Genomic DNA, 24,109 nt, shown 5'->3' on the forward strand with positions numbered 1-24,109 from the left:
GGTGCAATTAACAAGAAACATCCAGTCAGCGGCAGTCCTGTGGGCAAAAACAGCTCGTTGATGAGAATGGTCAAAGGAGAATGTGAAGAATTGTGCAAGCAAACAGGTGGGCCACAAACAGGCAAATACATATTTTTTTATTTAACTAGGCAAGTCAGTTAAGAACAAATTCAGTCTACCGGGGAACAGTGGGTTAACTGCCTTGTTCAGAACAGATTTTGACTTTGTCAGCTCAGGAACTTGATCCAGCAATCATTCAGTTACTGACCCAACGCTCTAACCACTAGGCTACCTAACAGCGCAGTACAAAAAAAAAGCACAACTCGTCAGTCCTTGTCATGGATGGGCTTTTGCAGCAGACGACCGCACTGGGTTCAACTCCTATCAGCTAAAAACAAGAAGAAGCTGCTCCAGTGGGCACGCGATCACCAACACTGGACAATTGAGGAGTGGAAAAACATTGCCTGGTCGGATGAATCCCGGTTCCTGTTGCGTCATGCTGATGGTAGAGTCAGGATTTGGCATAAGCAGCATGAGTCCATGGCCCCATCCTGCCTGGTGTCAACTGTACTGGCTGGTGGTGGTAGTGGTGTAATGCTGTGGGAAATGTTTTCCTGGCACACGTTAGTTCCCTTGATACCAATTGAGCAGCGTTTGAATGTCACACCTTGTGTCCCGAAGGGGGGTCCGACCTAGTACTAGATGGGTGTACCTAATAAATATGGCACGGAGTGTAAGCTACTTACACTTCAGGGCAAGTAGATTATAAACTACATCCTGAAGAAAATGTGATGCAGTCCAATCTGAATGAAATATAGATTTTGCCCTATTCCTGTATACACCTGCAGACAATAACACATCTGTACTCAATTTGTTTGTTTGTGTGTATATCTGTGTGCGCGCATCCGTCTGTCTGTCCGTGTGTGCATGTGTGCGTGTATGTGCATCTATCTGTGTGTGTGTGTCAGGATCCTGGAGCTGCAGCAGAACGGGGACATGGACATCCTGAAGCTGAAGTGGTGGCCCCGGGACAGCCCGTGTGACCTGTACTCTGCGGTGCACACCAAACACCGCGGCAGCGCCCTGGACATCCACAGCTTCGCCGGCGTGTTCTGCGTGCTGGCAGCGGGTGTGGTGCTCTCCTGTCTCATCGCCATGGTGGAGACCTGGTGGACTAGGAGGAAGGGCTCACGAGTCCCCTCCAAAGAGGTGAGGAGCTGGGGGAGGCCAGGGTGGTTGTGGGGGTCTGTGTCTGGGGGTCTCGGTAACACTTGACTTGAACATTCTGTTTTCCGGATACATGTCATGGTTGTCATGTGTACTGTACATGTTGTCAGTGTCATAATGTAACAGATGTTTGTACTTTGTGAGGAGAGCTGTCGTTAACCTGTTAGTCAAGTGGTCTGTCCCTTGCTGTGGTATCAAAGCTGCCCCTGGCTTGCTGGTTAGGACGGACAATAAGCAAACATTTGGCGTTTGATAAGATGAACACAGTGAAACTCTGGCACACTCCAGGGTTTTCCATCTATGACACTGGGACTACATAAGGCGTGGGAACAAACCTCTTTTTAGAAGAGGTTCAATTTAACTGACATCTGTTACTGTGACTGCACATGACATAGTATGTGTCCCAAATGGCACCCTGTTCTCTATATAGTGCACTACTTTTGACAAGGACAACCAGGGTCCATATGACTGGTTAAAAGTAGTACACTATATAGGGAATAGGGTGCCATTTGGGACGCACACATGCTGTAGTATATGAGGGGGTTTGGGTAAAATGTCACCAGTTTCATGTGTATTTGTAAAATTCATCAAACGAAAGGGTCCGGAAGCTCACACAAGCTACACTGACTAGGTCTCAGGGCTTAAACCACCATGAGCATCATCAATTGCAGCAACAGTTACTCACTCAAAAGACAAACAGTTCTCTTTAAACTGCATTTGGAATGTGGAATCTAAATATTTTCTTGAAAGTCTGATTCCTCAAAGATAAGGTATTTTTATGCCACATATTTATGGCCGCATAAAGACAGCCTATGAGATTGGTCCAGCATGCTCTAACCCAGACAGAGGCAGGGACAGACAGGGACCAGAAATCAGTGCAGGCATTTCTAACAAACTGGTTCTTTGTTCTTCCTCGTGGCCCTCAAATAAGGACCATTCTGCCAAAACCCCAATTTAGAAAGGCCCACTAGGCTAAAGATGGACCAGTCCATCTGGCATTTGTGTCTCTGTCCAGTCCATTTCGGGCCAGAGACATAAATGCAGACTCTTGTGTTAACAACACCATAGAGAAGAAGGCGCACCAGCTTGAAACAGAAACGTATCCCATGTTAAAGGGCTGTATTGAATTTTGATATCCCCTGTACATTTGATTGCTAACACAAGGTACAGCCATGCATAGCACAATAATTTATCTTTCCTATCTTTCTTTCTGTCATATCTCTTCTTCCACTTGTCCACCTAATGAGCAGGTAGGCAGAGCCAAGGCGTTTTCATCACTTCCAGACCCATGCACAGTGGTTATGGAAATTATTGTCCCTGAGACTCGAGGACTGTGAAATCCTACTCAGCAAAGCTGATGTGAAATGCAAATGTACTAACGAGCAGAGAGTAATGCAGTTATGGAAAATAAATATTGTCATGCCCAATTTAGTGTTCATTAGTCATGTATAAATTAGAATCACAAATTAAATCAAGCCATGGAGTGGCACTAATTTAGGATAATTTTTTGGAAAATGCATTTTGTAATAAAGCAACGTAAATCTTAGAATGAGGGTCAGTTTACCACTAAAATAATAGTTTACTCCATTAACATTATACATTTTTTTATTTCACATTTAATTTCCTATGTTGCCGAGATCCCTCTCAACCCACCTATCAAGCCACAACCAACCATGCACACACCCTCATCAATAACCCCTCTGCCATGCTCTCCTCTCCTTCCCTTCCCACCTCTCCTATCCCCTCCTATTCTGTCCTCTCAGCTGGTGTCTGTGTGTTGTTGACTGGGTCACGACATCATAGCCACGCCACAGGAAGCTGGGTGCTCAACAGAATTCCTGTTTCATCTCTTCAGCTCGACAATAATGAAAGCTTTTGATCAAGGCAGCGAGGCCTGTGTCGTCTCAAGTCTGTTCCCCATCATAGCACCCCACCCCAACTTTCTATCCCCCTCTACCCCCTACCCATGACCCTCTGCACTCACAACAGCTTTCATGTGTCAGGTTAACTAGTGAGCCTGTCTGGCCAGTGGTCATATACAAAGAAGCCCAGTAGCCCCCTGCCATCTTTATTAACCTTCAATACAGGGACCCTGACTGACCAGTGTGTCGGTGCCTGGGGTTCAAGGTCTTTGTAATGGAGAGCATTGAGAAATCAATGTGATTATCACATCACTTAATTTAGCACTCAAATAGTCCTATCAAAATTGCCCTTTACTTTGGTTAGGTATTGCATGGATATTGGTTGCATTGTTAAAAAAATCAGATTTGCATGGTATTGATTTTAAAGAGTGAGTTTTGTAAAAAACTGGGTAGTAGTGATCTGTTGCGAGCCCTCATCCTCTTTGAATATTGAACTGATTTGGCTAATTCACATAAAACTGGATATAGAGTGCTGCATTATAAACTTTGAACTTCATACCATTTACGGAATCCAAGAGTTGTAGTGGTAGCCTAAAGCTGCCATGGTGAAAGTAGTGGTGTCTTAGCCATGTTGTTTAGTTGAGCCCTACACTTCACCCTGCCCATGGCCCACAGTGACGCTGGGGACTGTGCTTATGGACCATGGTTACGGTTGGCAGGGTGGTGGTGGTGAGGTCACATCCTGCTGGGCCCGGTGCAGTGTGTCAGAGTGACCCAGTGTGTCTGCAGTCAAGAGGATATCACTAGGAGCCATCAGCTTCCTCAATATACTGCACTACTGCCCTTTCTCATTAGGAATATCCCTTCCCTCCGGTCCTCAATATAGGCTTTGTCCCAAATGGAACCCTATTTCCTTTATAGTGCACTACTTTCGACCAGGGCTTGAAACCATATGGTCAAAAGTAGTGCACTATGTACTGTAAGGACTGCTCCCTAGCTCGCTCACACACACACAGACCTTCTGGATGACATCGGGATGAACAGGCAGTGGCTCGGGTGGTTGATGTCCTTGATGATCTTTTTGGCCTTCCTGTGACAACCGGTGCTGTAGGTGTCCTGGACGGCGGGTAGTTTGCCCCCGGTAATGCATTCGGCAGACCACACCACCCTCTGGTGAGCCTTGCGGTTGCGGGCGGTGCAGTTGCCATACCAGGCGGTGATACAGCCCGACAGGATGCTTTCAATTGTGCACCTGAAAGATTTTGTGAGTGTTTTAGGTGACAAGCCAAATTCTTTAGCCTCCTGAGGTTGAAGAGGCTCTGTTGTGCCTTTTTCACCATACTGTCTGTGTGGGTGGTCCATTTCAGTTTGTTTGTGATGTACAGTCGTGACCAACAGTTTTGAGAATGACACAAATATTAATTTTCACAAGGTCTGCTGCCTCAGTGTCTTTAGATATTTTTGTCATATGTTATTATGGAATACTGAAGTATCAAAGGCTTTTACTGACAATTACATGAAGTTGATGCAAAGAGTCAATATGTGCAATGTTGTGCCTTCTCTTTCAAGGACTCTGCAATCCGCCCTGGCATGCTGTCAATTAACTTCTGGGCCACATCCTGACTGATGGCAGCCCATTCTTGCATAATCAATGCTTGGATTTTGTCATAATTTGTGGGTTTTTGTTTGTACACCCGCCTCTTGAGGATTGACCACAAGTTCTCAATGGGATTAAGGTCTGGGGAGTTTCCTGGCCATGGACCCAAAATATCAATGTTTTGTTCCCCGAGCCACTTAGTTATCATTTCTGCCTTATGGCAAGGTGCTCCATCATGCTGGAAAAGGCATTGTTCGTCACCAAACTTTTCCTGGATAGTTGGGAGAAGTTGCTCTTGGAGGATGTGTTGGTACCATTCTTTATTCATGGCTGTGTTCTTAGGCAAAATTGTGAGTGAGCCCACTCCTTTGGCTGAGAAGCAACCCCACACATGAATGGTCTCAGGATGCTTTACTGTTGCCATGACACATGGTAGCGCTCGCCTTGTCTTCTCCGGACAAGCTTTTTTTCTGGATGCCCCAAACAATTGGAAAGGGGAATCATCAGAGAAAATGACTTTACCCCAGTCCTCAGCAGTCCAATCCCTGTACCTTTTGCAGAATATCAGTCTGTCCCTGATGTTTTTTCTGGAGAAGTGCCTTCTTTCCTGCCCTTCTTGACATCAGGCCATCCTCCAAAAGTCTTCGCCTCACTGTGCATGCAGATGCAATCACTCCTGCCTGCTGCCATTCCTGAGCAAGCTCTGTACTGGTGGTGCCCTGATCCCACAGCTGAATCAACTTTAGGATACTTTTCTGGCGCTTGCTGGACTTTCTTGGGCGCCCTGAAGCCTTCTTCACAACAATTGAACCGCTCTCCTTGAAGTTCTTGATGATCCGATAAATGGTGGATTTAGGTGCAATCTTACTGTCAGCAATATCCTTGCCTGTGAAGCCCTTTTTGTGCAAATAAATTATGACAGCACGTGTTTCCTTGCAGGTAACCATGGATGACAGAGGAAGAACAATGATTCCAAGCACCACCCTCCGTTTGAAGCTTAGAGTCTGTTATTCGAACTCAATCAACATGACAGAGTGATTTCCAGCCTTGTCCTTGTCAACACTCACACCCGTGTTAATGAGAGAATCACTGACATGATGTCAGCTGGTCCTTTTGTGGCAGGGCTGAAATGCAGGGGAAATGTTTTTTGGGGATTGAGTTCATTTGCATGGCAAAGAGGGACTTTGCAATTAATTACAATTCATCTGATCACTCTTCATAACATTCTGTAGTATATGCAAATTGCCATCATACAAACAGAGCAAGCAGACTTTGTGAAAATTAATATTTGTGTCATTCTCAAAACTTTTAGCCACGATTGTATATGCCAAGGAACTTGAAGCTTTCCACCTACTCCACTGCGGTCCTGTCAATGTAGATAGGGGGGTGCACCCTCCGCTGTCTCCTGAAGTCCACGACCATCTCCTTTGTTATGTTGACGTTGAGTGAGAGGTTGTTTTCCAGGCACCACACTCCCAGAGCCCTCACCTCCTCCCTGTAGGCTGTCTCTCCCAGTAAGATGTCCCATTTGTTGTCCGTTTTGCATAACGCCTCAATGATTTCCAGTACTTCCATTCTCCTTTTCCTTCATCAGTTGCGATCAGAAAAAAATGTGTCACCTAAAGATTCAACAATAGAAATAATCATAATAATGTATTATTACTCTATGGGAACAAACACACACACACACACACACTCACGGTCCACAAACACACAGCTCCCACTGAGCTCCAACCCAAAGCCACGTTAGCTGCCTGGGGACGAGCTGCGTTTGTATCTCTGTTTTCCTCCTGGTACATGAATGCTGCATTCTGTTCATCCCAATGTTTTAGAGGCCTGTCCCTGTTCAAGGCCTCTGCTTCTATGTGATCACTGTTAGTGTTTCTGTGTTGCGTCTCTGTGTTGTGTTGTGGGATGTGTTGTGTACTGATTAACACGGTGATGAGGCATCCATGTGATGAATAGAGTTCAGTAGAGTTAGTCCTCTACTACTGGTCCCAAACTCCAATGAGGCTTTGCTAAACTCTACCCTCCAAGCAGATATAGGATTGTGGTGTTGGGGGTCTCTTAAATGAAAGCATTTCAATCCTTCAATGTTGCAGGATTCATTTCCAACACAAACAGATTGCCAGATGCATTTTGACATATCTAGCACATACATCAGTTAATGTTAGTGTTGGGATAGGTCCCTTGTTCATAGGCACAACAGTAATATAGGCTACACACACATATAGGCCCACTATGTCTTTTAACCAGTTTAGTTAAGTTTATTGGGATCCCTATTAGCTGTTACTCATTCAGCAGGTACTCTTCCTTGGGTCCACACAAAACGTAAAATACATGGCACAGTACAGGGCAGTTATACAATAGCACAAAGGCAATACTACCATAAGTCCTTATCCTCTGTTCACCAATGTATCTCCTTTGCTGCTATATGGTATGACTGTTCTTCTGTGGCTATATACATGTACCACAGATGTTGATGTTACTTGGAGTCGTTTGGGTGGTGGGTGGTGGATCTGTCTTGCTATATACCGTGTGTAATGATAAAGGAAGAGAGGGTGGCTAAGGAGTATTGGACACTACACACAATGAACGGCCACTTTGTTTACAATGTTGAGCACAAAATGTTTGATCATGTCTGATTTACTGTCCCTGCTGGCTGAAGCTCTCATTCCCTTTTGGTTTTGTTTTGTAGATAAGTACACTGTGTTGAGGGTAAAGCGGGCGAGGGAGAGCAATACAAAATGCCATTTTTCACCCTTCCAGGTATATCTTCGAAGGCTCCTCCTCGGACGTAAAAAAAAAAAAAACACAGAGCGTTTGTGTGTGTGTTTGTATGGGCTGACTGTGCTGTCTTTTCTACTCACCCCCGCCTCTCCTCCGACAAAATCCCTCCTTCATCCTCCCATTTGCCTGCTCTCATCCTTTCTCTGTCCGTGTGTACGTCTGTCTGCCACTGTCTCTCTGTCCTTGCACAAACACCCACAAACACACATACACAGACACAGGCTGATGGCACTTCCGCCAGGCAAGCTGAACCGTGCCACCACCAACATGACACCCATCACGACATCCCCCTCACCACTCTGAGGACTGCCCCCTCCCCACATTATCCCCAGTCACCCGCATGCTGTGACATCCCGTGTGCCTTGATCGTCCAGCACAGGGTTGAACCCAACGACGATCCCTCCCAACTCGTCCCTAAAATAACAATGACCTCTTTCGCTGCCTCTCCTCCCACCTCCAGGTTATACCTATGACAGAAGCTTTAAATAGGAGCGGATGCTGTGAGATTCTTGTTAGAGCTAACTCAAACCATTCGGTTGTGGAATTAGAACCCAGATTGTCATATTTATTGCTTTTCTGCTGACAACAACAAAACTATTGCATAGATGACATTTCTAGTCACTGGCACCGCCTGCCAACATGTGAGCTATGATGCCTTTCCTCCACTAGAGGGCTTGCAGCATGCTCTCGCCGACCAAGCCTAATACGGTTAGGTGTGCAGTCATGTAATGGGTTAACAGGTGCATGTTATGCTCTATAGAAATGTATGTTTAGCTAAGGTCTGCAGTGTAAATCTGTACATTTCAATTCATATGAATGAAAGTGAGCGCCTCAAACGTGAATGAATTCCCCCCAAAATGGAAGCCTACACATCTGATTGAAACAGAGGCCAATCGCTTAGAACACTTGTTAACTCTGTCTTGTATTTTGCTTTGTGTGTTAGCAAAATGCTACAACACGTAACATTCTGCAGTTGATCCAACAGGCCGGTCCTCTCGTCGTACGGTAGTTACCCATAAGGTGACCTGGCTCTAGCAGTCAACTGACTGGCCCTCTGTCACTCACTGTTTTTCTCTCACCACCTCCTTCCTCGTTCCTTTACTTTCAACCACCCCTTCTTCCTCAATCCCCCCCACTCCTGGGTGTGTGGCATGACCAGATCACCACAAACAGTACCCCCTCCTGCCCCCTCCCTCTCTGAGATGGAGTGGGTAACCCGGGGCAAGACCCCCCTCCACTCCACATGGTCAGTAGCTCTGTCAGTGACTCTGTGTTTGTACCCACCACCGGGGATGCCCTCTCCCAAAATGGAGTAAGCGCTATGTGTTCCTCCATCCAACGGTACCCCACTCCCTGTTCCCCCACAAGGGACACAATCATCTTGCATCTTTCCTCTCAGCACAAGCATGAAACTCCTCTCTGAGTGTGACCATCACAAAGATGTGAACCAATCATTTTATGTGGATGTAGTAGTGCTATTTATATGTCTGTATCACACCTTTTTTTTTTTTTACAAATCTAGTTTTTGTTCAAGATGAACATATGGGAAAGATGGGTAAACCCCTTTCCCCTCCAACTGTATTCACAAAACCAGTCATTAAATACATGTAGCTACCTTGCACTTTAACTAGTGTGTAAATGTAAGCATCTGCACACATTTAATGCCTACGCGACAACGTTGCAGAAAAAAAATGACTGAATCCTAATCTGACCGTTGTGTCGCATTTGTAATCTATTTTCTCGCCGACTTGCTCCACAAGGAGTCGGTCAGTAATTAATAAGACCATATTAATGCTTGATTGGTTGTTCGGCATGGCATGCTCAAATCTAACAGCACGTTGCCTTTAGCGGTGTGTGTGTTTGGATTCCAGAGGAGCTGCAACCCCCTGTAGACCCTGGAGATATACAGTGGGGAGAACAAGTATTTGATACACTGCCGATGTTGCAGGTTTTCCTACTTACAAAGCATGTAGAGGTCTGTAATTGTTTATCATGGGTAGACTTCAACTGTGAGAGACGGAATCTAAAGCAAAAATCCAGAAAATCACATTGTGTGATTTTTAAGTAATTAATTGGCATTTTATTGCATGACATAAGTAATTGGTCACCTACCAACCAGTAAGAATTTGGGCTCTCACAGACCTGTTAGTTTTTCTTTAAGAAGCCCTCCTGTTCTCCACTCATTACCTGTATTAACTGCACCTGTTTGAACTCGTTAGCTGTATAAAAGACACCCGTCCACACACTCAATCAAACAGACCAACCTCTCCACAATGGCCAAGACTAGAGAGCTGTGTAAGGACATCAGGGATAAAATTGTAACACTGCACAAGGCTGGGATGGGCTACAGGCAATAGGCAAGCAGCTTGGTGAGAAGGCAACAACCGTTGGCACAATTATTAGAAAATGGAAGAGTTCAAGATGACGGTCAATCACCCTCGGTCTGGGGCTCCATGCAAGATCTCACCTCGTGGGGCATCAATGATCATGAGGAAGGTGAGGGATCAGCCCAGAACTACACGGCAGGACCTTGTCAATGACCTGAAGAGAGCTGGGACCAGTCTCAAAGAAAACCATTAGTAACACACTATGCCGTAATGGATTAAAATCCTGCAGCGCACGCAAGGTCTCCCTGCTCAAGCCAGCGCATGTCCAGGCCCGTCTGAAATTTGCCAATGACCATCTGGATGATCCAGAGGATGAATGGGAGAAGGTCATGTGGTCTGATGAGACAAAAATATAGCTCATATAATACATCCCAACCGTGAAGCATGGAGGTGGAAACATAATTCTTTGGGGATGCTTTTCTGCAAAGGGGACAGGACAACTGCACCGTATTGAGGGGAGAAGGGATGGGGCCATGTATCGTGAGATCTTGGCCAACAACCTCCTTCCCTCAGTAAGAGCATCGAAGATGGGTCGTGATTGGGTCTTCCAGCATGACAACGACCCGAAACACATAGCCAGGGCAACTAAGGAGTGGCTCCGTAAGAAGCATCTCAAGGTCCTGGAGTGGCATAGCCAGTCTCCAGACCTGAACCCAATAGAAAATCTTTGGAGGGAGCTGAAAGTCCGTATTGCCCAGCGACAGCCCCGGAACCTGAAGGATCTGGAGAAGGTCTGTATGGAGGAGTGGGCCAAAATCCCTGCTGCAGTGTGTGCAAACCTGGTCAAGAACTACATTAAACGTATGATCTCTGTAATTGCAAGCAAAGGTTTCTGTACCAAATATTAAGGTCTGCATTTCTGATGTATCAAATACTTTTGTCATGCAATAAAATGCAAATTAATTTCTTAAAAATCATACAAAGTGATTTTCTGGATATTTGTTTTAGATTCCGTCTCTCACAGTTGAAGTGTACCTATGAGTTAAAAAATTACAGACCTCTACATGCTTTGTAAATAGGAAAACCGGCAAAATCGGCAGTGTATCAAATACTTGTTCTCCCCACTGTATGTCTGTTTGTGTGTTCTCCTTACTGCAGCTCAGACTTCTCTGTCCCTACCTACCTCTCCTTACCTTACCCCACCTATCCCTTTCGGCCCACCTATCCCTTTCGGCCCACCTATCCCTTTCGGCCCATCACTTCAATCCCATCTCACTCTTACTTCATCTCACTGTCACTCCATCTTTGTCTATTTTCCTCTGTGTTTATCAATCTCTATTGGTCTCTTCTCCTCCTCGCTCATCAATCCTCGTTTCCTCCTTCTCTCCTCTGACTTTTTTCCCCTGATCTCCCTCAATGGATGTCCTCACTACTCCTCAATCGACAACCATACTCATGCATCCCTCTTCAATCACCTCACTGTTCCGTCACTTTCTCCTTTCCTACTTTTCTCCTTTAACAACCTTCACTCATTTTCCTCTCCCTCCTCCTTCTCCCCCTTTTATCCTCACTCTCCTTTGACCCTGTCCTCCGCCACCTCTCTCTCTCCCCTCGCCCCCTTTCCTGCGCACCCTGTCCCCCCCTGCAGGATGATAAGGAGATCGACCTGGAGCACCTTCACCACCGGGTTAACAGCCTGTGCACAGAGGACGACAGCCCCCACAAACAGTTCTCCACCTCCTCCATTGACCTGACGCCACTGGACATGGACTCTATGCCGGCCAACCGGCAGGCTCTGGAGCAGATCAGCGACTTCCGAAACACGCACATCACCACTACCACCTTCATCCCCGAGCAGATCCAGACCCTCAGCCGCAGCCTGTCTGCCAAGGCCCAACAGGGCTTCGCCTTCGGTCCCGTGCAGGACCACCGGACTGGGGGGCCCTTCAGGCAGAGAGCCCCCAACGGAGGCTTCTTCCGCAGCCCCATCAAGACTATGTCCTCCATACCCTACCAGCCCACTCCCCAGCCCAACTTCGGCTACGGCAACGACCCAGACCGGGGCACGTCCATATGAGGCGAGAAGGAGTAGGCCGCACAGTGAGAGAAAGATGAAATTAAACACACTCAAAAAAATCTATGTACATAGGAATCTTTTTCAGTTCTGATTTTTTGAGGGGCTTTGCTTTTGTTTGGTGGGGGTTTTCCTGCTGAAACCTGGTGGTGAGAGGAGGTCGGGGACTTGAATATTTGCTTTATTGTCATCTTTCTCATGGTTGTCTAGGGATCTTTTGAGTGTGACGGGGCTCTGTTTTCTCTTTTTCGTTTCATGGCATTTGAGGACTGCCTTTCTGAAGAAGCTTTTGGACCCAACAAGGAGGATATGTATTTGTTTTTTACAACAGAAAACACTTTTCTGTTCTTGAGATCTACAAATCGGCAACAACCCTATGCTCATTTGAAGGATGTTCTTGTCTTTGCCTTTCACCATATGGGACTCCATCCCACTCAGTTCTCTGGTGTTGATCATCAATGCCTGTACTCCAAATCTGAAATCTGCTCCAAAATGGGTGTCCATTGGCTCCACTGCCCTGCAGACTGAGACCTCACTGTCTGAGCTTTGGGCACGCTTCGTCATTTTTGTGCACATAAGGCTCCATCAATTCCACTGCACTGTACCAGTGCCCATTGACCTGTATTTGGATTGTATGTAGTTTGGATATTTTTTTCTCACCTGTACTGTGCTGTCTATTTCAAGGTGAGCGCCTCAGCCTCTAAACAAACACTTGAGAGATGCATAGAGGGACAAAAAGGAACTGAAAATATAAGATAAAAGACAACAGAAAAAGGACTTTAAAAAGCAGCTGAGGCTATTGTATGTATTTTATTGAATTTGCTTTCAAAATCTATTTCAATCCGTGGAATGTGTTTGGTGAGAAAGTCACACAAAAAAAATGTTTGGAGCTGTCTCATTGGTTTTTTTTCTACCAATTTTGAAAAGCGCTAAATGACTGCTAATAGTCTTACTCCGGTTTGCATCATTAATCATATTCAAAAAACGTTTTTTTTTTTTTTTTTACCTAATTTGTAGTTCTACCAGGGCTCAGTCAGAAAAAAAGTCACATTTCATTCTCCAGTCCACTAACTGACTGTTGTGTACCTGTAAGGGCAAACAGTTGAGCTCAGAGTGAGGAGAACCCCTTTCAGATAACATTCACAGTACAAGCCATATCATTGCAGGCTGGCTTCACCTTGCCAGTTTCCTGCTTCAACACGATTTCTTGCCATTGGAACTGTAGAGCTGATGGCATTCATTTTGAAAGATCTTTCCTCATTTCTTAAATGTTAAGGGTACTGTTTATCTAACTTTTTTTTAAAGTGCCAATTGTTTAAATGAGGCCATTTAGGTGCAGTTTGGGGGGTCAAAAAAACAATATTTTGTGAAGGGAAAAGTGGAACCTAACCTTTTCACTAACACTGTATTAATATTTAATAATGTTTGTTGTTTAGAATGAGCTTTCAGTTTGTTATCTTAAGACTAAACCGCAAATGTTGTGCGTAGAGAACCGAAGCAGTGTTTGATGCAAGCATTCTAGATGTCCTTTTCCTAAGCTACAGTATGGCTATTGAATGACAATAGGACACAGACAATGTTTAAAGACATTTTATTTACTATTAATGACAGACACATTATGAAATATGTATATTTTACATGTTGATGCTATATTTGTTTAAAAAATAATAATAATATATCATATGAGCATCGAGTTAGCAGTCACCCTATACATTTGGTTTCCCTCAGTTCCAGCCCACACATAAGCTTTCTCATGTCATCTTGAGTTCATTTTGATTTGCTGGTTAATAACAGAGGAGGCAAGTTCTTAAAAAGAAGCATGCACAACTTGCTATGCCCGTGACATGTTTTATTTCATACATAGAACGTACAGGATTACTTGATCAATTTTCAACTGATTATAATGTGCAGTATTTAATATAGGCCTATTTTGTTGTATATGTGTTTGCATATTATTCAAACGGAACAATCTGAGGCCTCTGTTACAAGTGGCAAAGCTTTCTGTGTATAATTTGTCTAATAAACTTGTTTTCTACAGCGGTATGGTTTTTGTAGTCTTTGCTGTGACTGTGTAGGCCTTGCCAGTCAAGATGTTTCAGTTTTCCGATTTCTATGTATGCACAATTTACGATCAAATCTGTGAATGTTTTATAAATGAGGTTCCCCAGGTTCTAGGTTATGTTAATCTTCATCCCAGTGTGGTCTTCATCACTTTCAATGACACATCATAAGGATACTGCCTCTTGGAACAGCTGGGCCCATTACTGGGTTGGGAGAGCACATCAGATACCAAGCAAGTCAAAGTCTGTCTGTTTGTACCGTCATGCCACCACTTGTCATGGTTGGCGTGACAATGAGTGATAAGGAGTAGGCGAGAGCACCACTTACCTGGGACCAGGTTTGCTGGTTTATGTGTAAAGGAGGTGCTTTTGTTAACTCAGAAGACATTATTATGTACCTATTATGAAACTCTGGGAGTATTGAAATGGAATCTGTGAAAGACCATCCAATAGCTTTTGAAACTACAGTTTTGTAAAAGTCATTTCTGTCCGTTCTTCACAATATGGTGAAGAATCTAATCAAGGGGATGTCAGCGTTTGGAAATAGTGGTATCTTGTGGTAGGCTAACAATCATTACTCAAGCAATTGTGTGTTGTTTCATTTTTAAGCAGGATGTGGCGCTGTTTCACTGGAAACCATTTTGTAGACAATGTTGTGCTATCTGATCTGGAGAGAGAGCGAGAAAGAGAGAGCCCTTTGAATTGAATTGCAAGCGCGAGAGCGAGAGTGCGCGCACGTGTGTACAGCACTTTATTTATAATAGAGACTTTATTAAAGAAAATGGAATATGAAACTAAAACATGATGGTTATTTTTCATGGTATGCACTTGCCATTGCCTAAAGTTGTGCCTAAAAACAAAAGGTACCTAATCATCCAACTTCTGGCTGTTCCAAGAAGGCCTTGGAACAGCCAGAAGTAAATAAATACCAATGGTACACAGATACATTATTTTTATTAGGCTATTATTATGATTATTGTTGTTATCGTTATTGTTATTAGTAGTAGTACTAGTAGTAGTGTTCTTATTATCAGCCTATTTCTGCATCCCTCCAGTGCACCTCGTTTCCCCGGAGACGGGAATGGGGTGAGCAGCATGCAGACTGCATCACGCTGGAAGCCCCCAATGGTTCACATTTTGAGCCCATTTTCCAAAGAGTCCCCCAAGCGTGTCGAATGGAACATAGAGTCGCCATTGTGCATGCGACATTTTAATAATCGACAGCTACAATATCCAACCTGTTGTTTGCTTTAGGAGCCATTCCATGCTCACTGGACGGCCACTTGTAGGTGGAGAGACGGACCTAGGCGCCAGTCCCCAAGCCTCGACGCCTTATGAATACATGAATAAAAAGTGAAAAGATTCACGTAATTTAATCTCAGAAATTGTAGGATGTTGCCCGCTGTCCTGCATGGACGGGCTGGTCTCACATGTTTGATATTGCTAAACTTTCAGTAGGCTATAGTCTTTTACAGGCTACAATTATTTCCGTTTTTCCTTAGGCCTACCTCATATGGCCATTCGAATAAGATAATATCTAAAGACGTTACAACTTATTCAATCATTCCTGCTATGTGTTTATTTGTATGACTTCATTTTCTCAATAATTATTGTCATTATTATTTATATTGTTATTCAGTAGCCTAGTCTATTTTCCTCTTAATAACTGAGTGTTCAGAAAGTGACATTGCGGCAGGTTTTACGTATAGGCTATCTGGTTGCCTTTACGGCTATTCTTTTATTTGATAATAGTTTCTAGCCTATAATATTTTCTCATATTCTTAAAGATATCCATATGATTTGTATATTTAATTCGTTTAGATATATAATGTTATTTTCATTCTATAAAAGGGGGGGGGGGCTGTGGGTGTCACTGTCCCAGCACTGTTCAACGCACACACTACTTCCTCCTCGCTTGCTTATGACAGTAAAAGCGCTGTCGAGCCCCCTGCTCATCTTTCCGATCCCTGTGAAGCTCTTTTACCAACAGGGCGTTCCGTAAACCGGATCAAAAGGTTTTGAACCTGTACAAAAGAAAATGAAACTCGAGATGGCCTTAACATTCATAGAATGGAGGAGCGGATCGGTGAATTGACAATGAGCACGAACCCCATGAGCCGAGTTCTTTGGTCAAACTGTTTTCAGTTCCTAGAACCAGGATGGAATATTCTTTGCTTAGTTGGCGCCCTTTTCGTGGAGTAAATTAATTTCTGAATTTCTATGAGTCTGGAAATGTTAAATTCACGCATAGGCAGATTTTTGGACATGGGAGCTACAGATCTTGAAATATTCACACCCCTTGACTTTTTCCAGATTTTGTTGTGTTACAGCCTGCATTTAAAATAGATTAAATTAAGATTTGTTTTGTCACTGGCCAAAACACAATACCCCATAATATCAAAGTGAAATTAGGTTTTTCGAAATTTGTATAAATTAATTAAAGATTAAAAGCTGAAATGTCTTGAGCATATAAATATTCAACCACTTTGTTATAGCAATCCTAAATAAATTCAGAAGTAAAAAATAAGCTTAACAAGTCACATAATAAGTTGCACGGACTCACTCAGTGTGCAATAATAGCGTTTAACATGACTTTTGAATAACTACCTCATCTCTGTACCCCACACATACAATGTAAGATCCCACAGAGACCAGGGAGCTTTTCCAATGCCTCGCAAGGAATGGCACCTATTGGTAGATGGGTAAAAATATAAAAACAGACATTGAATATCCCTTAGAGCATGGTGAAGTTATTAATTACACTTTGGATGGTGTATCAATACAACCAGTCACTTCAAAGATACAGGGGTCCTTCCTAATGTAGTTGCCAGAGAGCAAAGAAACAGCTCAGGGATTTCACCAAGAGGCCAATGGTGACTTTAAAACATTTACAGAGTTTAATAGCTGTGATAGGCAAAAACTGAGGATGGATCAACAACATTGTAATTACTCAACAATACTAACCTAATTGACAGAGTGAAAAGGAGGAAGGCTGTACAGAAGAAAAAAATATTCCAAAACATTCATCCTGTTTGCAACAAAGACATATTGCTAAAAAAAAGCTATCCAGTTTTTGTCCTGAATACAAAGTGTTATATTTGTGGCAAGTCAAATATTACTGAGTACAACTCTCCATTTTTCAAGCATAGTGATGGCTGCATCATGTTATGGGTATGCTTCTAATCGTTAAGGACTGGGGAGTTTTTCAGGATACAAAATAAACGGAATGGAGCAAAGAACAGGCTAAATCTTTGAGGAAAACCTGATTCAGTCTGCTTTCCCCCAGCCACTGTGAGATGAATTCATCTTTCAGCAGGACAATAACCTAAAACATAAAGCCAAACTTACACTGGAGTTGCTTACCAAGGAGCCAGTGAATGTTCCTGAGTTGCCGAGTTACAGTTTTGAATTAAATCTGCTTGAAAATCTATGGCAACTTTGGCAAGACATGAAAATGGTTGTCTAGCAATGATCAACAACCAATTTGACAGAGCTTTAATATTTTTTAAAGAATAATAGGAAAACATTGTACAATCCAGGTCTGCAAGCTCTTGGAGACTTCCACAGAAAGTCTCACAGCTATAATCTCTGCCAAAGGTGATTCTAGCATATATTGACTCAGGGGTGTGAATACTTATGTAAATGAGATATTTGATGTTCAAAAAAATGTGCTAAAATGTCTATAAACATGTTTTCACCCTATCATTATTTTAATATTGTGTGTAGATGGGTGAGAGAGAAAAAAATATATTTAAACCATTTTGAATTCAAGCTGTAACAACAAAATATGGAATAAGTCAAGGGCCATGAATACTTTCTGAAGGTACTGTTTATGGAAAATATTGTCAGCATTTCAAAAGTTTTGCCTTATACCTCATTTTATTTCATTGTTGACCAACTTACAACCGGGACAAAATGTAGGAAAGGCCCTATAGCCACAATGAACTTGATGATGATTATGACACGGCTTTATGATCATCCATTTTCGTTGGACAAATGTTGGTTTTAATGACACTATTCTGGATATTAGTCCTATGTCCTCTCTTATAAGAGATGCATACAACTGGGCGCAGACCTCAGTTCAACATCTAGTTTAGATTTGGTTGAGTTGTGAACTAAAGTGAACTCATCGTGAAATCAACAAAAAATGTCACCACTTCATTGGATTTAGGTTAGGTGAGGTTGGGTGAAAAAAAATAAGAAATTACCTTAAGTTGATGACTTTTTGCTAATCGAATTCGTTTTTCACGTTGATTGAACAGTCATCAATTTAATTTTTTGAGGTTGAAATGACGTGCTACGACGTTGATTCAAGCAGTTTTTATCCGGTGGGATAGGCCTACATTGTCAATTTCGAAATGACTGTCTTTACTATTGAAGATGTTTTTCAGGAGCCAAAGAAGTTATTGACATGCCTGCGGTTTTGGACAGGTGCATGGACATCTTCAAACAGTCCACGAGCTGAAGCTCGCGCTGCCCACACTCCTAACCATATAGCTATATCCCTGCGTGTGACCTGAGGGACTGCCCTTTGTGCGGTTAAACAGTTAAACTGAGGCATTATCATAAACAGTCTTGGCATAATAACCTCTCTCGGGTTTTCCGAGACTTCTCATTGGTCGCCAACACGCGCCTGCCCCAAGTGATCTTATTGGTCAAAGCGCCACGCGACCAGCTGAGAAAGGGGGCTCCCAGGCGCGTGCCGCTTTTTAAAGCGATGCCGCGCCTTGAGACACTAGAGAAGGAGTCCTGCACGCGACATAGTGCGAGCACAGTGTGCAAAATAAACGTTCTTCACAGCATTTTATATTTTGCTAAGTTTTTAGTCCAAGCCACCTGATTTATAGTTTTTTTTAAATGGATGTTATCAGTGTTGAGGAATGGAGCAAAGGCGCAAAGATGTGCGAGGTGCAGCACTCGAAAATGGAGAGGGGGGAGCAGAGTGAGTACCCATCAAGTCTGGCACTCATGGACAGCAGTGACCCACGCGCCTGGCTGGCTCCCATGCAGTCTGGCACCTGTGCGGCACACGCCGACTACCTGCTGCACTCGCCCAGCTCCAGCTTGGAAGGCGGGTTCCCCACATCCGGCCACAGCCCAAATGTTAGAAAGAGTTCCAATAGTCCGCTCAAAGTGCGGGACTTGTGTCGGCTAAAGGGATCCGTAAGCGCCGAGGAGGGCAGACAGAGAGCTCCATCCAATCCCGGTAACGTTGTGCAGAAGGTGAGGCGCCAGGCAGCCAATGCGCGGGAGAGGAGACGGATGCATGGCTTGAACCATGCCTTTGACGAGCTGCGCAGTGTCATCCCTGCTTTCGACAATGACAAAAAGCTTTCCAAATACGATACCCTGCAGATGGCCCAGATCTACATCAACGCGCTGGCGGACCTGCTCCAGGGTCCCGGTGTGGACTCGCCAAAGTGTGACCTGTTGTCCGCCACGGAGAGTCCCCGGGGATCCTCCGCCTCCACCTGCCAAAGGGACGCAGGCACTGGGCTACCGGTCCAGCTTAACGGGATCCCATTCCCAGTCGAAGACGGCTCGTTCTCTACTTTGATGGAGCAAGAAATGCGGTCTCCCTCGGGGACACCCAGTTCCAGCTCTGAGAGCAGAAAGGACTCCCTCCAGTCGAACCGCAGTGACGGAGAGTTCTCCCCGCACTCCCATTTCAGTGACTCGGATGAGATGCAGATGGAGCTCCTGAGCGAAGATGAGCTCTCTGAACTCAAGCTTTCCAGCCTTCACAAATATTGAGACTTTCAAATCGTGTCAATCATATCTGCTGGCATATGCCTACATTTTATACGATAATAGATTGCTTTCCAAAATCTTTTTTTTTTGGTTTGAGAGTTATATTTGATCAACTGTTAGATAAAGATGATTTTATGTCAGATAATTTGGTTCTGCCAATTACATTTACCGTCTCCTCGGGACCAGGGAAAGACCCCTTTGCCATGTCGACTGTCGCGCGCAGCATTGCCACGGTCTTTCCCAATCCCACGTCATGGACAAAACGTAGTCTTCCAAGAATTTGCCTGATATTATTTATGTACAGACCTTTGTAATTATATTTTCCATATAGCACACTGCTCATGATTTAATTGTTTATTTGTTTGTAAATGTCCCTGTATTAATTTGTTTGCGACTTCTAAAGTTAACAATGCGCACTTTAAAACATGAGTCAGAGGCTTGGAGCAACATGACTTTGTTATTGAACAACAGTTTTTTTGTAGTAGTAGTAGGCCTAATGCCAATTTAATATTTCATTTAGCAATTTTTTGTTCTTTTTTGGCTTTTTGGCTATTCACTTTAAATGAATTTATGTGTCTGTGCTTTCATTGGATGATTTAAAGTTGATTTATTCCTAATTGTGTTCTATTGTTTTTCCAATTGAATGTGTCATTTCAAATGTTTCTAAAACCTAGTGATTTACCATTAACTGGTTAATTTTCTTTTGATTTTGAGAATAAAATAAGCAAACTGAAAACCATAATTTTCTGTTGTTTCGTGTTTCAATAAGTTGATACTAGGCTAATCGAGGAAAATACATATCCAACACTTTAAAATCACAACGGTCATACAACTATTCCATGAAGGACCATGTTAACGAATCTTTTTCCATTGCATTAATATGCAGAACCACTTGCGGGAATGAGGGGAATATTAACTCTAACTAACTTATAGCCTACTTTGCTGATATTAATTATGAAACCTAGTGTAAAGATCTAATAACACAGGTATAACATTTTTCTTTGTGCTGATGAAGCTATTATTATTATTGTTATCTCAAATGCATTTATAAATATGCTGTCTCTAGAAGAGTCATTTTTAAAAATATATATTTTAAAAATATTACTCTATCCACCATAATCGACTTCAGGTTGACTTCCTTATTTAGAAACAAAATCCAATTATGTGACCTTGTGGATATTCACGTTAATTCGGTGTATAAGGCTAATTAATATATTTGTATTTTCTTGTGGTTTTGTCTCACCTTTTTCTGCATATTCTATGCATATTAAGTAGGATATTTATTGTTTGCTTGAAATATGTTAAATGTTGTCAAATCCTTAATCAATCATAATTGAAATAGTTTGCAAAGACAATACATCCTTTAAACGCTCAGAAAACCAACCACTTAGGCCAAAGACACTTGGGTGAAAGCTAATTCCATCGTTAAAGTACATTTTTAAGACATTGATGTGGTGAAGCAGAAGGTCAAATATGTATATACTTATTTATTCTCTTCATGTAAATATCTCAAATCAATCAAAGGCATGGACACTCAATTATTCCGATAATTTATGTAAGTGAACGATGTTTTGAACAGCGTGTCCTCAAAGCGCTTGCTCTCCATGTTTGGGTGTCTGGTCCAGCAATTATAATAATAATATAATAATATACAATAATTATACATTCTAACTTGAGTGTTTAGAGCAACAGTGGCACTTCTCTCAAAATGATTAGGCTAGTATTAAAATCATGAGTTTTGGTGACATTTATACAATTAATTGTAATCGGAGTCTGCATTAATTTCAGGCTATTGTTGGCAGACCCGTGGTCCAAGGTGTTGTATAGCACGCGCTGTCAGCTGGTGAGCGCTCGGGTCTCCTCCGTACACTGTGCTCTATGTCCCTCAGGACTTGACTCACTTTCTAACCCCGCCATGCACATGCACACTTCTGCTTGCTTGCTCGCAAGATAGCCACACACAAACTCTCTCTCTCTCTCTCTCTCTCTCTCTCTCTCTCTCTCTCTCTCTCTCTCTCTCTCTCTCTCTCTCTCTCTCTCTCTCTCTCTCTCTCTCTCTCTCTCTCTCTCTCTCTCTCTCTCTCTCTCTCTCTCTCCAAATAATTGATGTACACTATTTTACCCTCATTTGATGCATTCATTTTCGGTTTAGACTAAGCGACAAGTGCAGACATTTTCATGTATAGCCAGCCTGGTCTCTTAGACTAGACGTAACATAAGAAATGTACATTTGCAACACTCAAATTAGTATGATAAGCAATGGTGACCAGTCATTCAGCCCCAACTGAAGAAAAAATATATAAAAAGAAAATTGGTGTGCTTGCATGTTATTATTATTATTATTGCAAACAATGTAAAAAATATATCTATATAATTGAGTAAATAAAGCTGCATACCAACATGGTCTCTTTTATTTTTTATTTTTAGTAAGGCAGCTCCAAAATACAGATGTTTCAGCCTAGCTCGGTGCTTTTTGTGGTGCCTGGGCTGGCCAGCAAAAAAATGGAGCATTGTGCCATGATTGGCTTAGTATTCTGTCACTCATAAAGACCTTGCGCAATCGTCTTTAGTAAGAGAAGACATCCAAAATTTCAGCCCTTTGGATCCTACCATAGAGTTATATTACAAATGCCCTTCCAAGAAGGCTCAAGGTCATTGGCCACAGAAATGATGTCAAATCACATTATATGTACAGTAGCTTTGATTGGCTTGATCATGTCAACATCTTACTTTCACCATCTTAGCTAGCAGTCATCATCGTGAATCATGTCTAATGGTGGCAAATCCTTTTAAATTCTTATCAAATTAAAATAAATAATGAAGAGAAAATATAGATAAAATGTATCGGTGTTCATCGGCCATTGGATATAAACATTACACAACAAGTTGGAAATCGCAAATTCAACAATAACTGGTTTGTAAGGAATCAGTGGCTAACTGTAAGTTCAAGACAACTGCGAACTCGGGAAAAACGAGCTACGACTGGGAAAATACGTTATGAACTGTCAATCAAATCAGAATTGTAAATTCGGCATCTTTCTCTTTGTTGAAAAAAGTATAATACTAAGTGTATGTTGTGTAGTAAGCTGTTCGTTGCCCATGTGCCTCACCCTAATAATTTTGTCTATTTTCAACAACGCGGTAATGTAAACACAACGTTCATGGCCGGTATGTGCTTATTTGCCTATAACCTGTTTTGGAGAAATGTAATCATTGAATATTTTAAGAGCTTTCATTGTCTGTTTATATGCCCCCTTTATTTATGCTACGGTTCTGACTTGTTGTACAGGGAGTACACCGTAAGAACGGCCCATGTTCTGAATTCTGTCGCTGTACATTTCAAAAGTGCTGAACAAATAGTTATATTGACGACATCAGTCATCGCTCACTCATTAACTTCGTCATCGAAATCACGGATTGCCTCTTATCCATTCGTTGTCCCCTTATGCCATAATCTGTACATCTCAATTGTCAGTAGAAACCACATTTGTTTAAGCAAGTCAGTCATATCCACTATGTTTTTTAAAAGGACAGTAAATGAGACTGAATTAACTGTTTCGCTACCAGACAAGGCTCCTTTGAAAGCCAGGTGTAGCAGTGGTAAGGTGTTGGGACTGCTTTTGGGCCACTGCTGTTGGGACAGCTTTATGTAGGCCCTAACGGTTTGTGGGCACCGTTTGTCACCGTTATAGTTTAAATAATGTATTGTTTAGTGTTGTGTAGTGGCTTTGCTGGCATGCATCCCACATTTTATGTTTGTTTGCCCCATCAATATTTATATGCTAAAATCACCACTGATGATATGTGAGCTTTGGTACGGTTACATAAGACAGAAGGTATGAAGTGAGTGTCTAGCAGCCAAAAAGTTGCATGTTCGAATCTCATTACAGACAACTTTAGCATTTTAGCTATTTAGCAACTTTGCAACATAGCATGTTAGCTAACCTTTCCCCTTTCCTTAACATTAACCCTTTAAACTAACTCCTAAACTTAACCGCGACCTTAAACTCTAACTCCTAGCCTAGCCAATGTTTGCCACCTAGCTAACATTAGCACTTGCCAACTATGACTTATCAATTTATTCGGCTCTATTTATGCTCATATTTGAAAATGCTAATTAGCATCAAAGTAGACATTATGCAGGACTTCAAATCAATGCAATCTCCTGCATGTCATCTCCAGCTGAAACCTTTGATAAACAGGTATTGTGTCAATTTACAACTTGCACAAGACAGTTCGGGGAATTGTCGATTTCAAGAAATATAGCCAATTTATTAATTACTACATTTAGCTAACATTAGATAGTTAATCCAGAGATTCTTACCTTTGCCTCAAATCGGTAGTCTCGTCCAGATCACCATGCTATTTGTAGTTGTTTATGATAGCCACATTAGCAGCTAATTAGCATTTCCTTTTACAGG

General features: G+C 42.6%; 2 protein-coding genes across 6 annotated transcripts in view; both read left to right on the plus strand.

Moving 5' to 3' along the window:
• The window catches only part of LOC118358000 (glutamate receptor ionotropic, delta-2), a 543,733-nt gene extending 529,816 nt beyond the window's left edge, over positions 1 to 13,917 (plus strand). For 2 of the 5 annotated variants that reach the window (XM_035735345.2, XM_052478478.1), the window contains 2 exons: positions 969 to 1,209; positions 11,452 to 13,917. In XM_035735345.2, the coding sequence (XP_035591238.1) occupies positions 969 to 1,209; positions 11,452 to 11,880 (670 nt within the window). In that variant the 3' untranslated portion in view covers positions 11,881 to 13,917. Of the gene's footprint in view, positions 1 to 968; positions 1,210 to 7,384; positions 7,456 to 7,691; positions 8,723 to 10,961 lie in introns of all 5 variants that reach the window. The other 3 variants (XR_004820395.1, XR_004820396.1, XM_035735344.2) reach the window with 3 other exon arrangements.
• A 4,919-nt stretch (positions 13,918 to 18,836) lies between these two features.
• On the plus strand, positions 18,837 to 19,691 carry LOC118357807 (transcription factor ATOH1-like). The gene has a single exon (XM_035735129.1). It carries the CDS (start codon positions 18,837 to 18,839, stop codon positions 19,689 to 19,691), a length of 855 nt encoding a protein of 284 aa, XP_035591022.1.
• The last annotated feature ends 4,418 nt before the right edge of the window (positions 19,692 to 24,109 follow it).

This window comes from Oncorhynchus keta, chromosome 25, assembly GCF_023373465.1.
Source record: "Oncorhynchus keta strain PuntledgeMale-10-30-2019 chromosome 25, Oket_V2, whole genome shotgun sequence".
NCBI lineage: Eukaryota > Metazoa > Chordata > Actinopteri > Salmoniformes > Salmonidae > Oncorhynchus > Oncorhynchus keta.

Bases quoted from the DNA above. Each gene is read 5' to 3' on its own strand.
- LOC118357807 (XM_035735129.1), top strand. From the start codon at position 18,837: ATGTGCGAGGTGCAGCACTCGAAAATGGAGAGGGGGGAGCAGAGTGAG.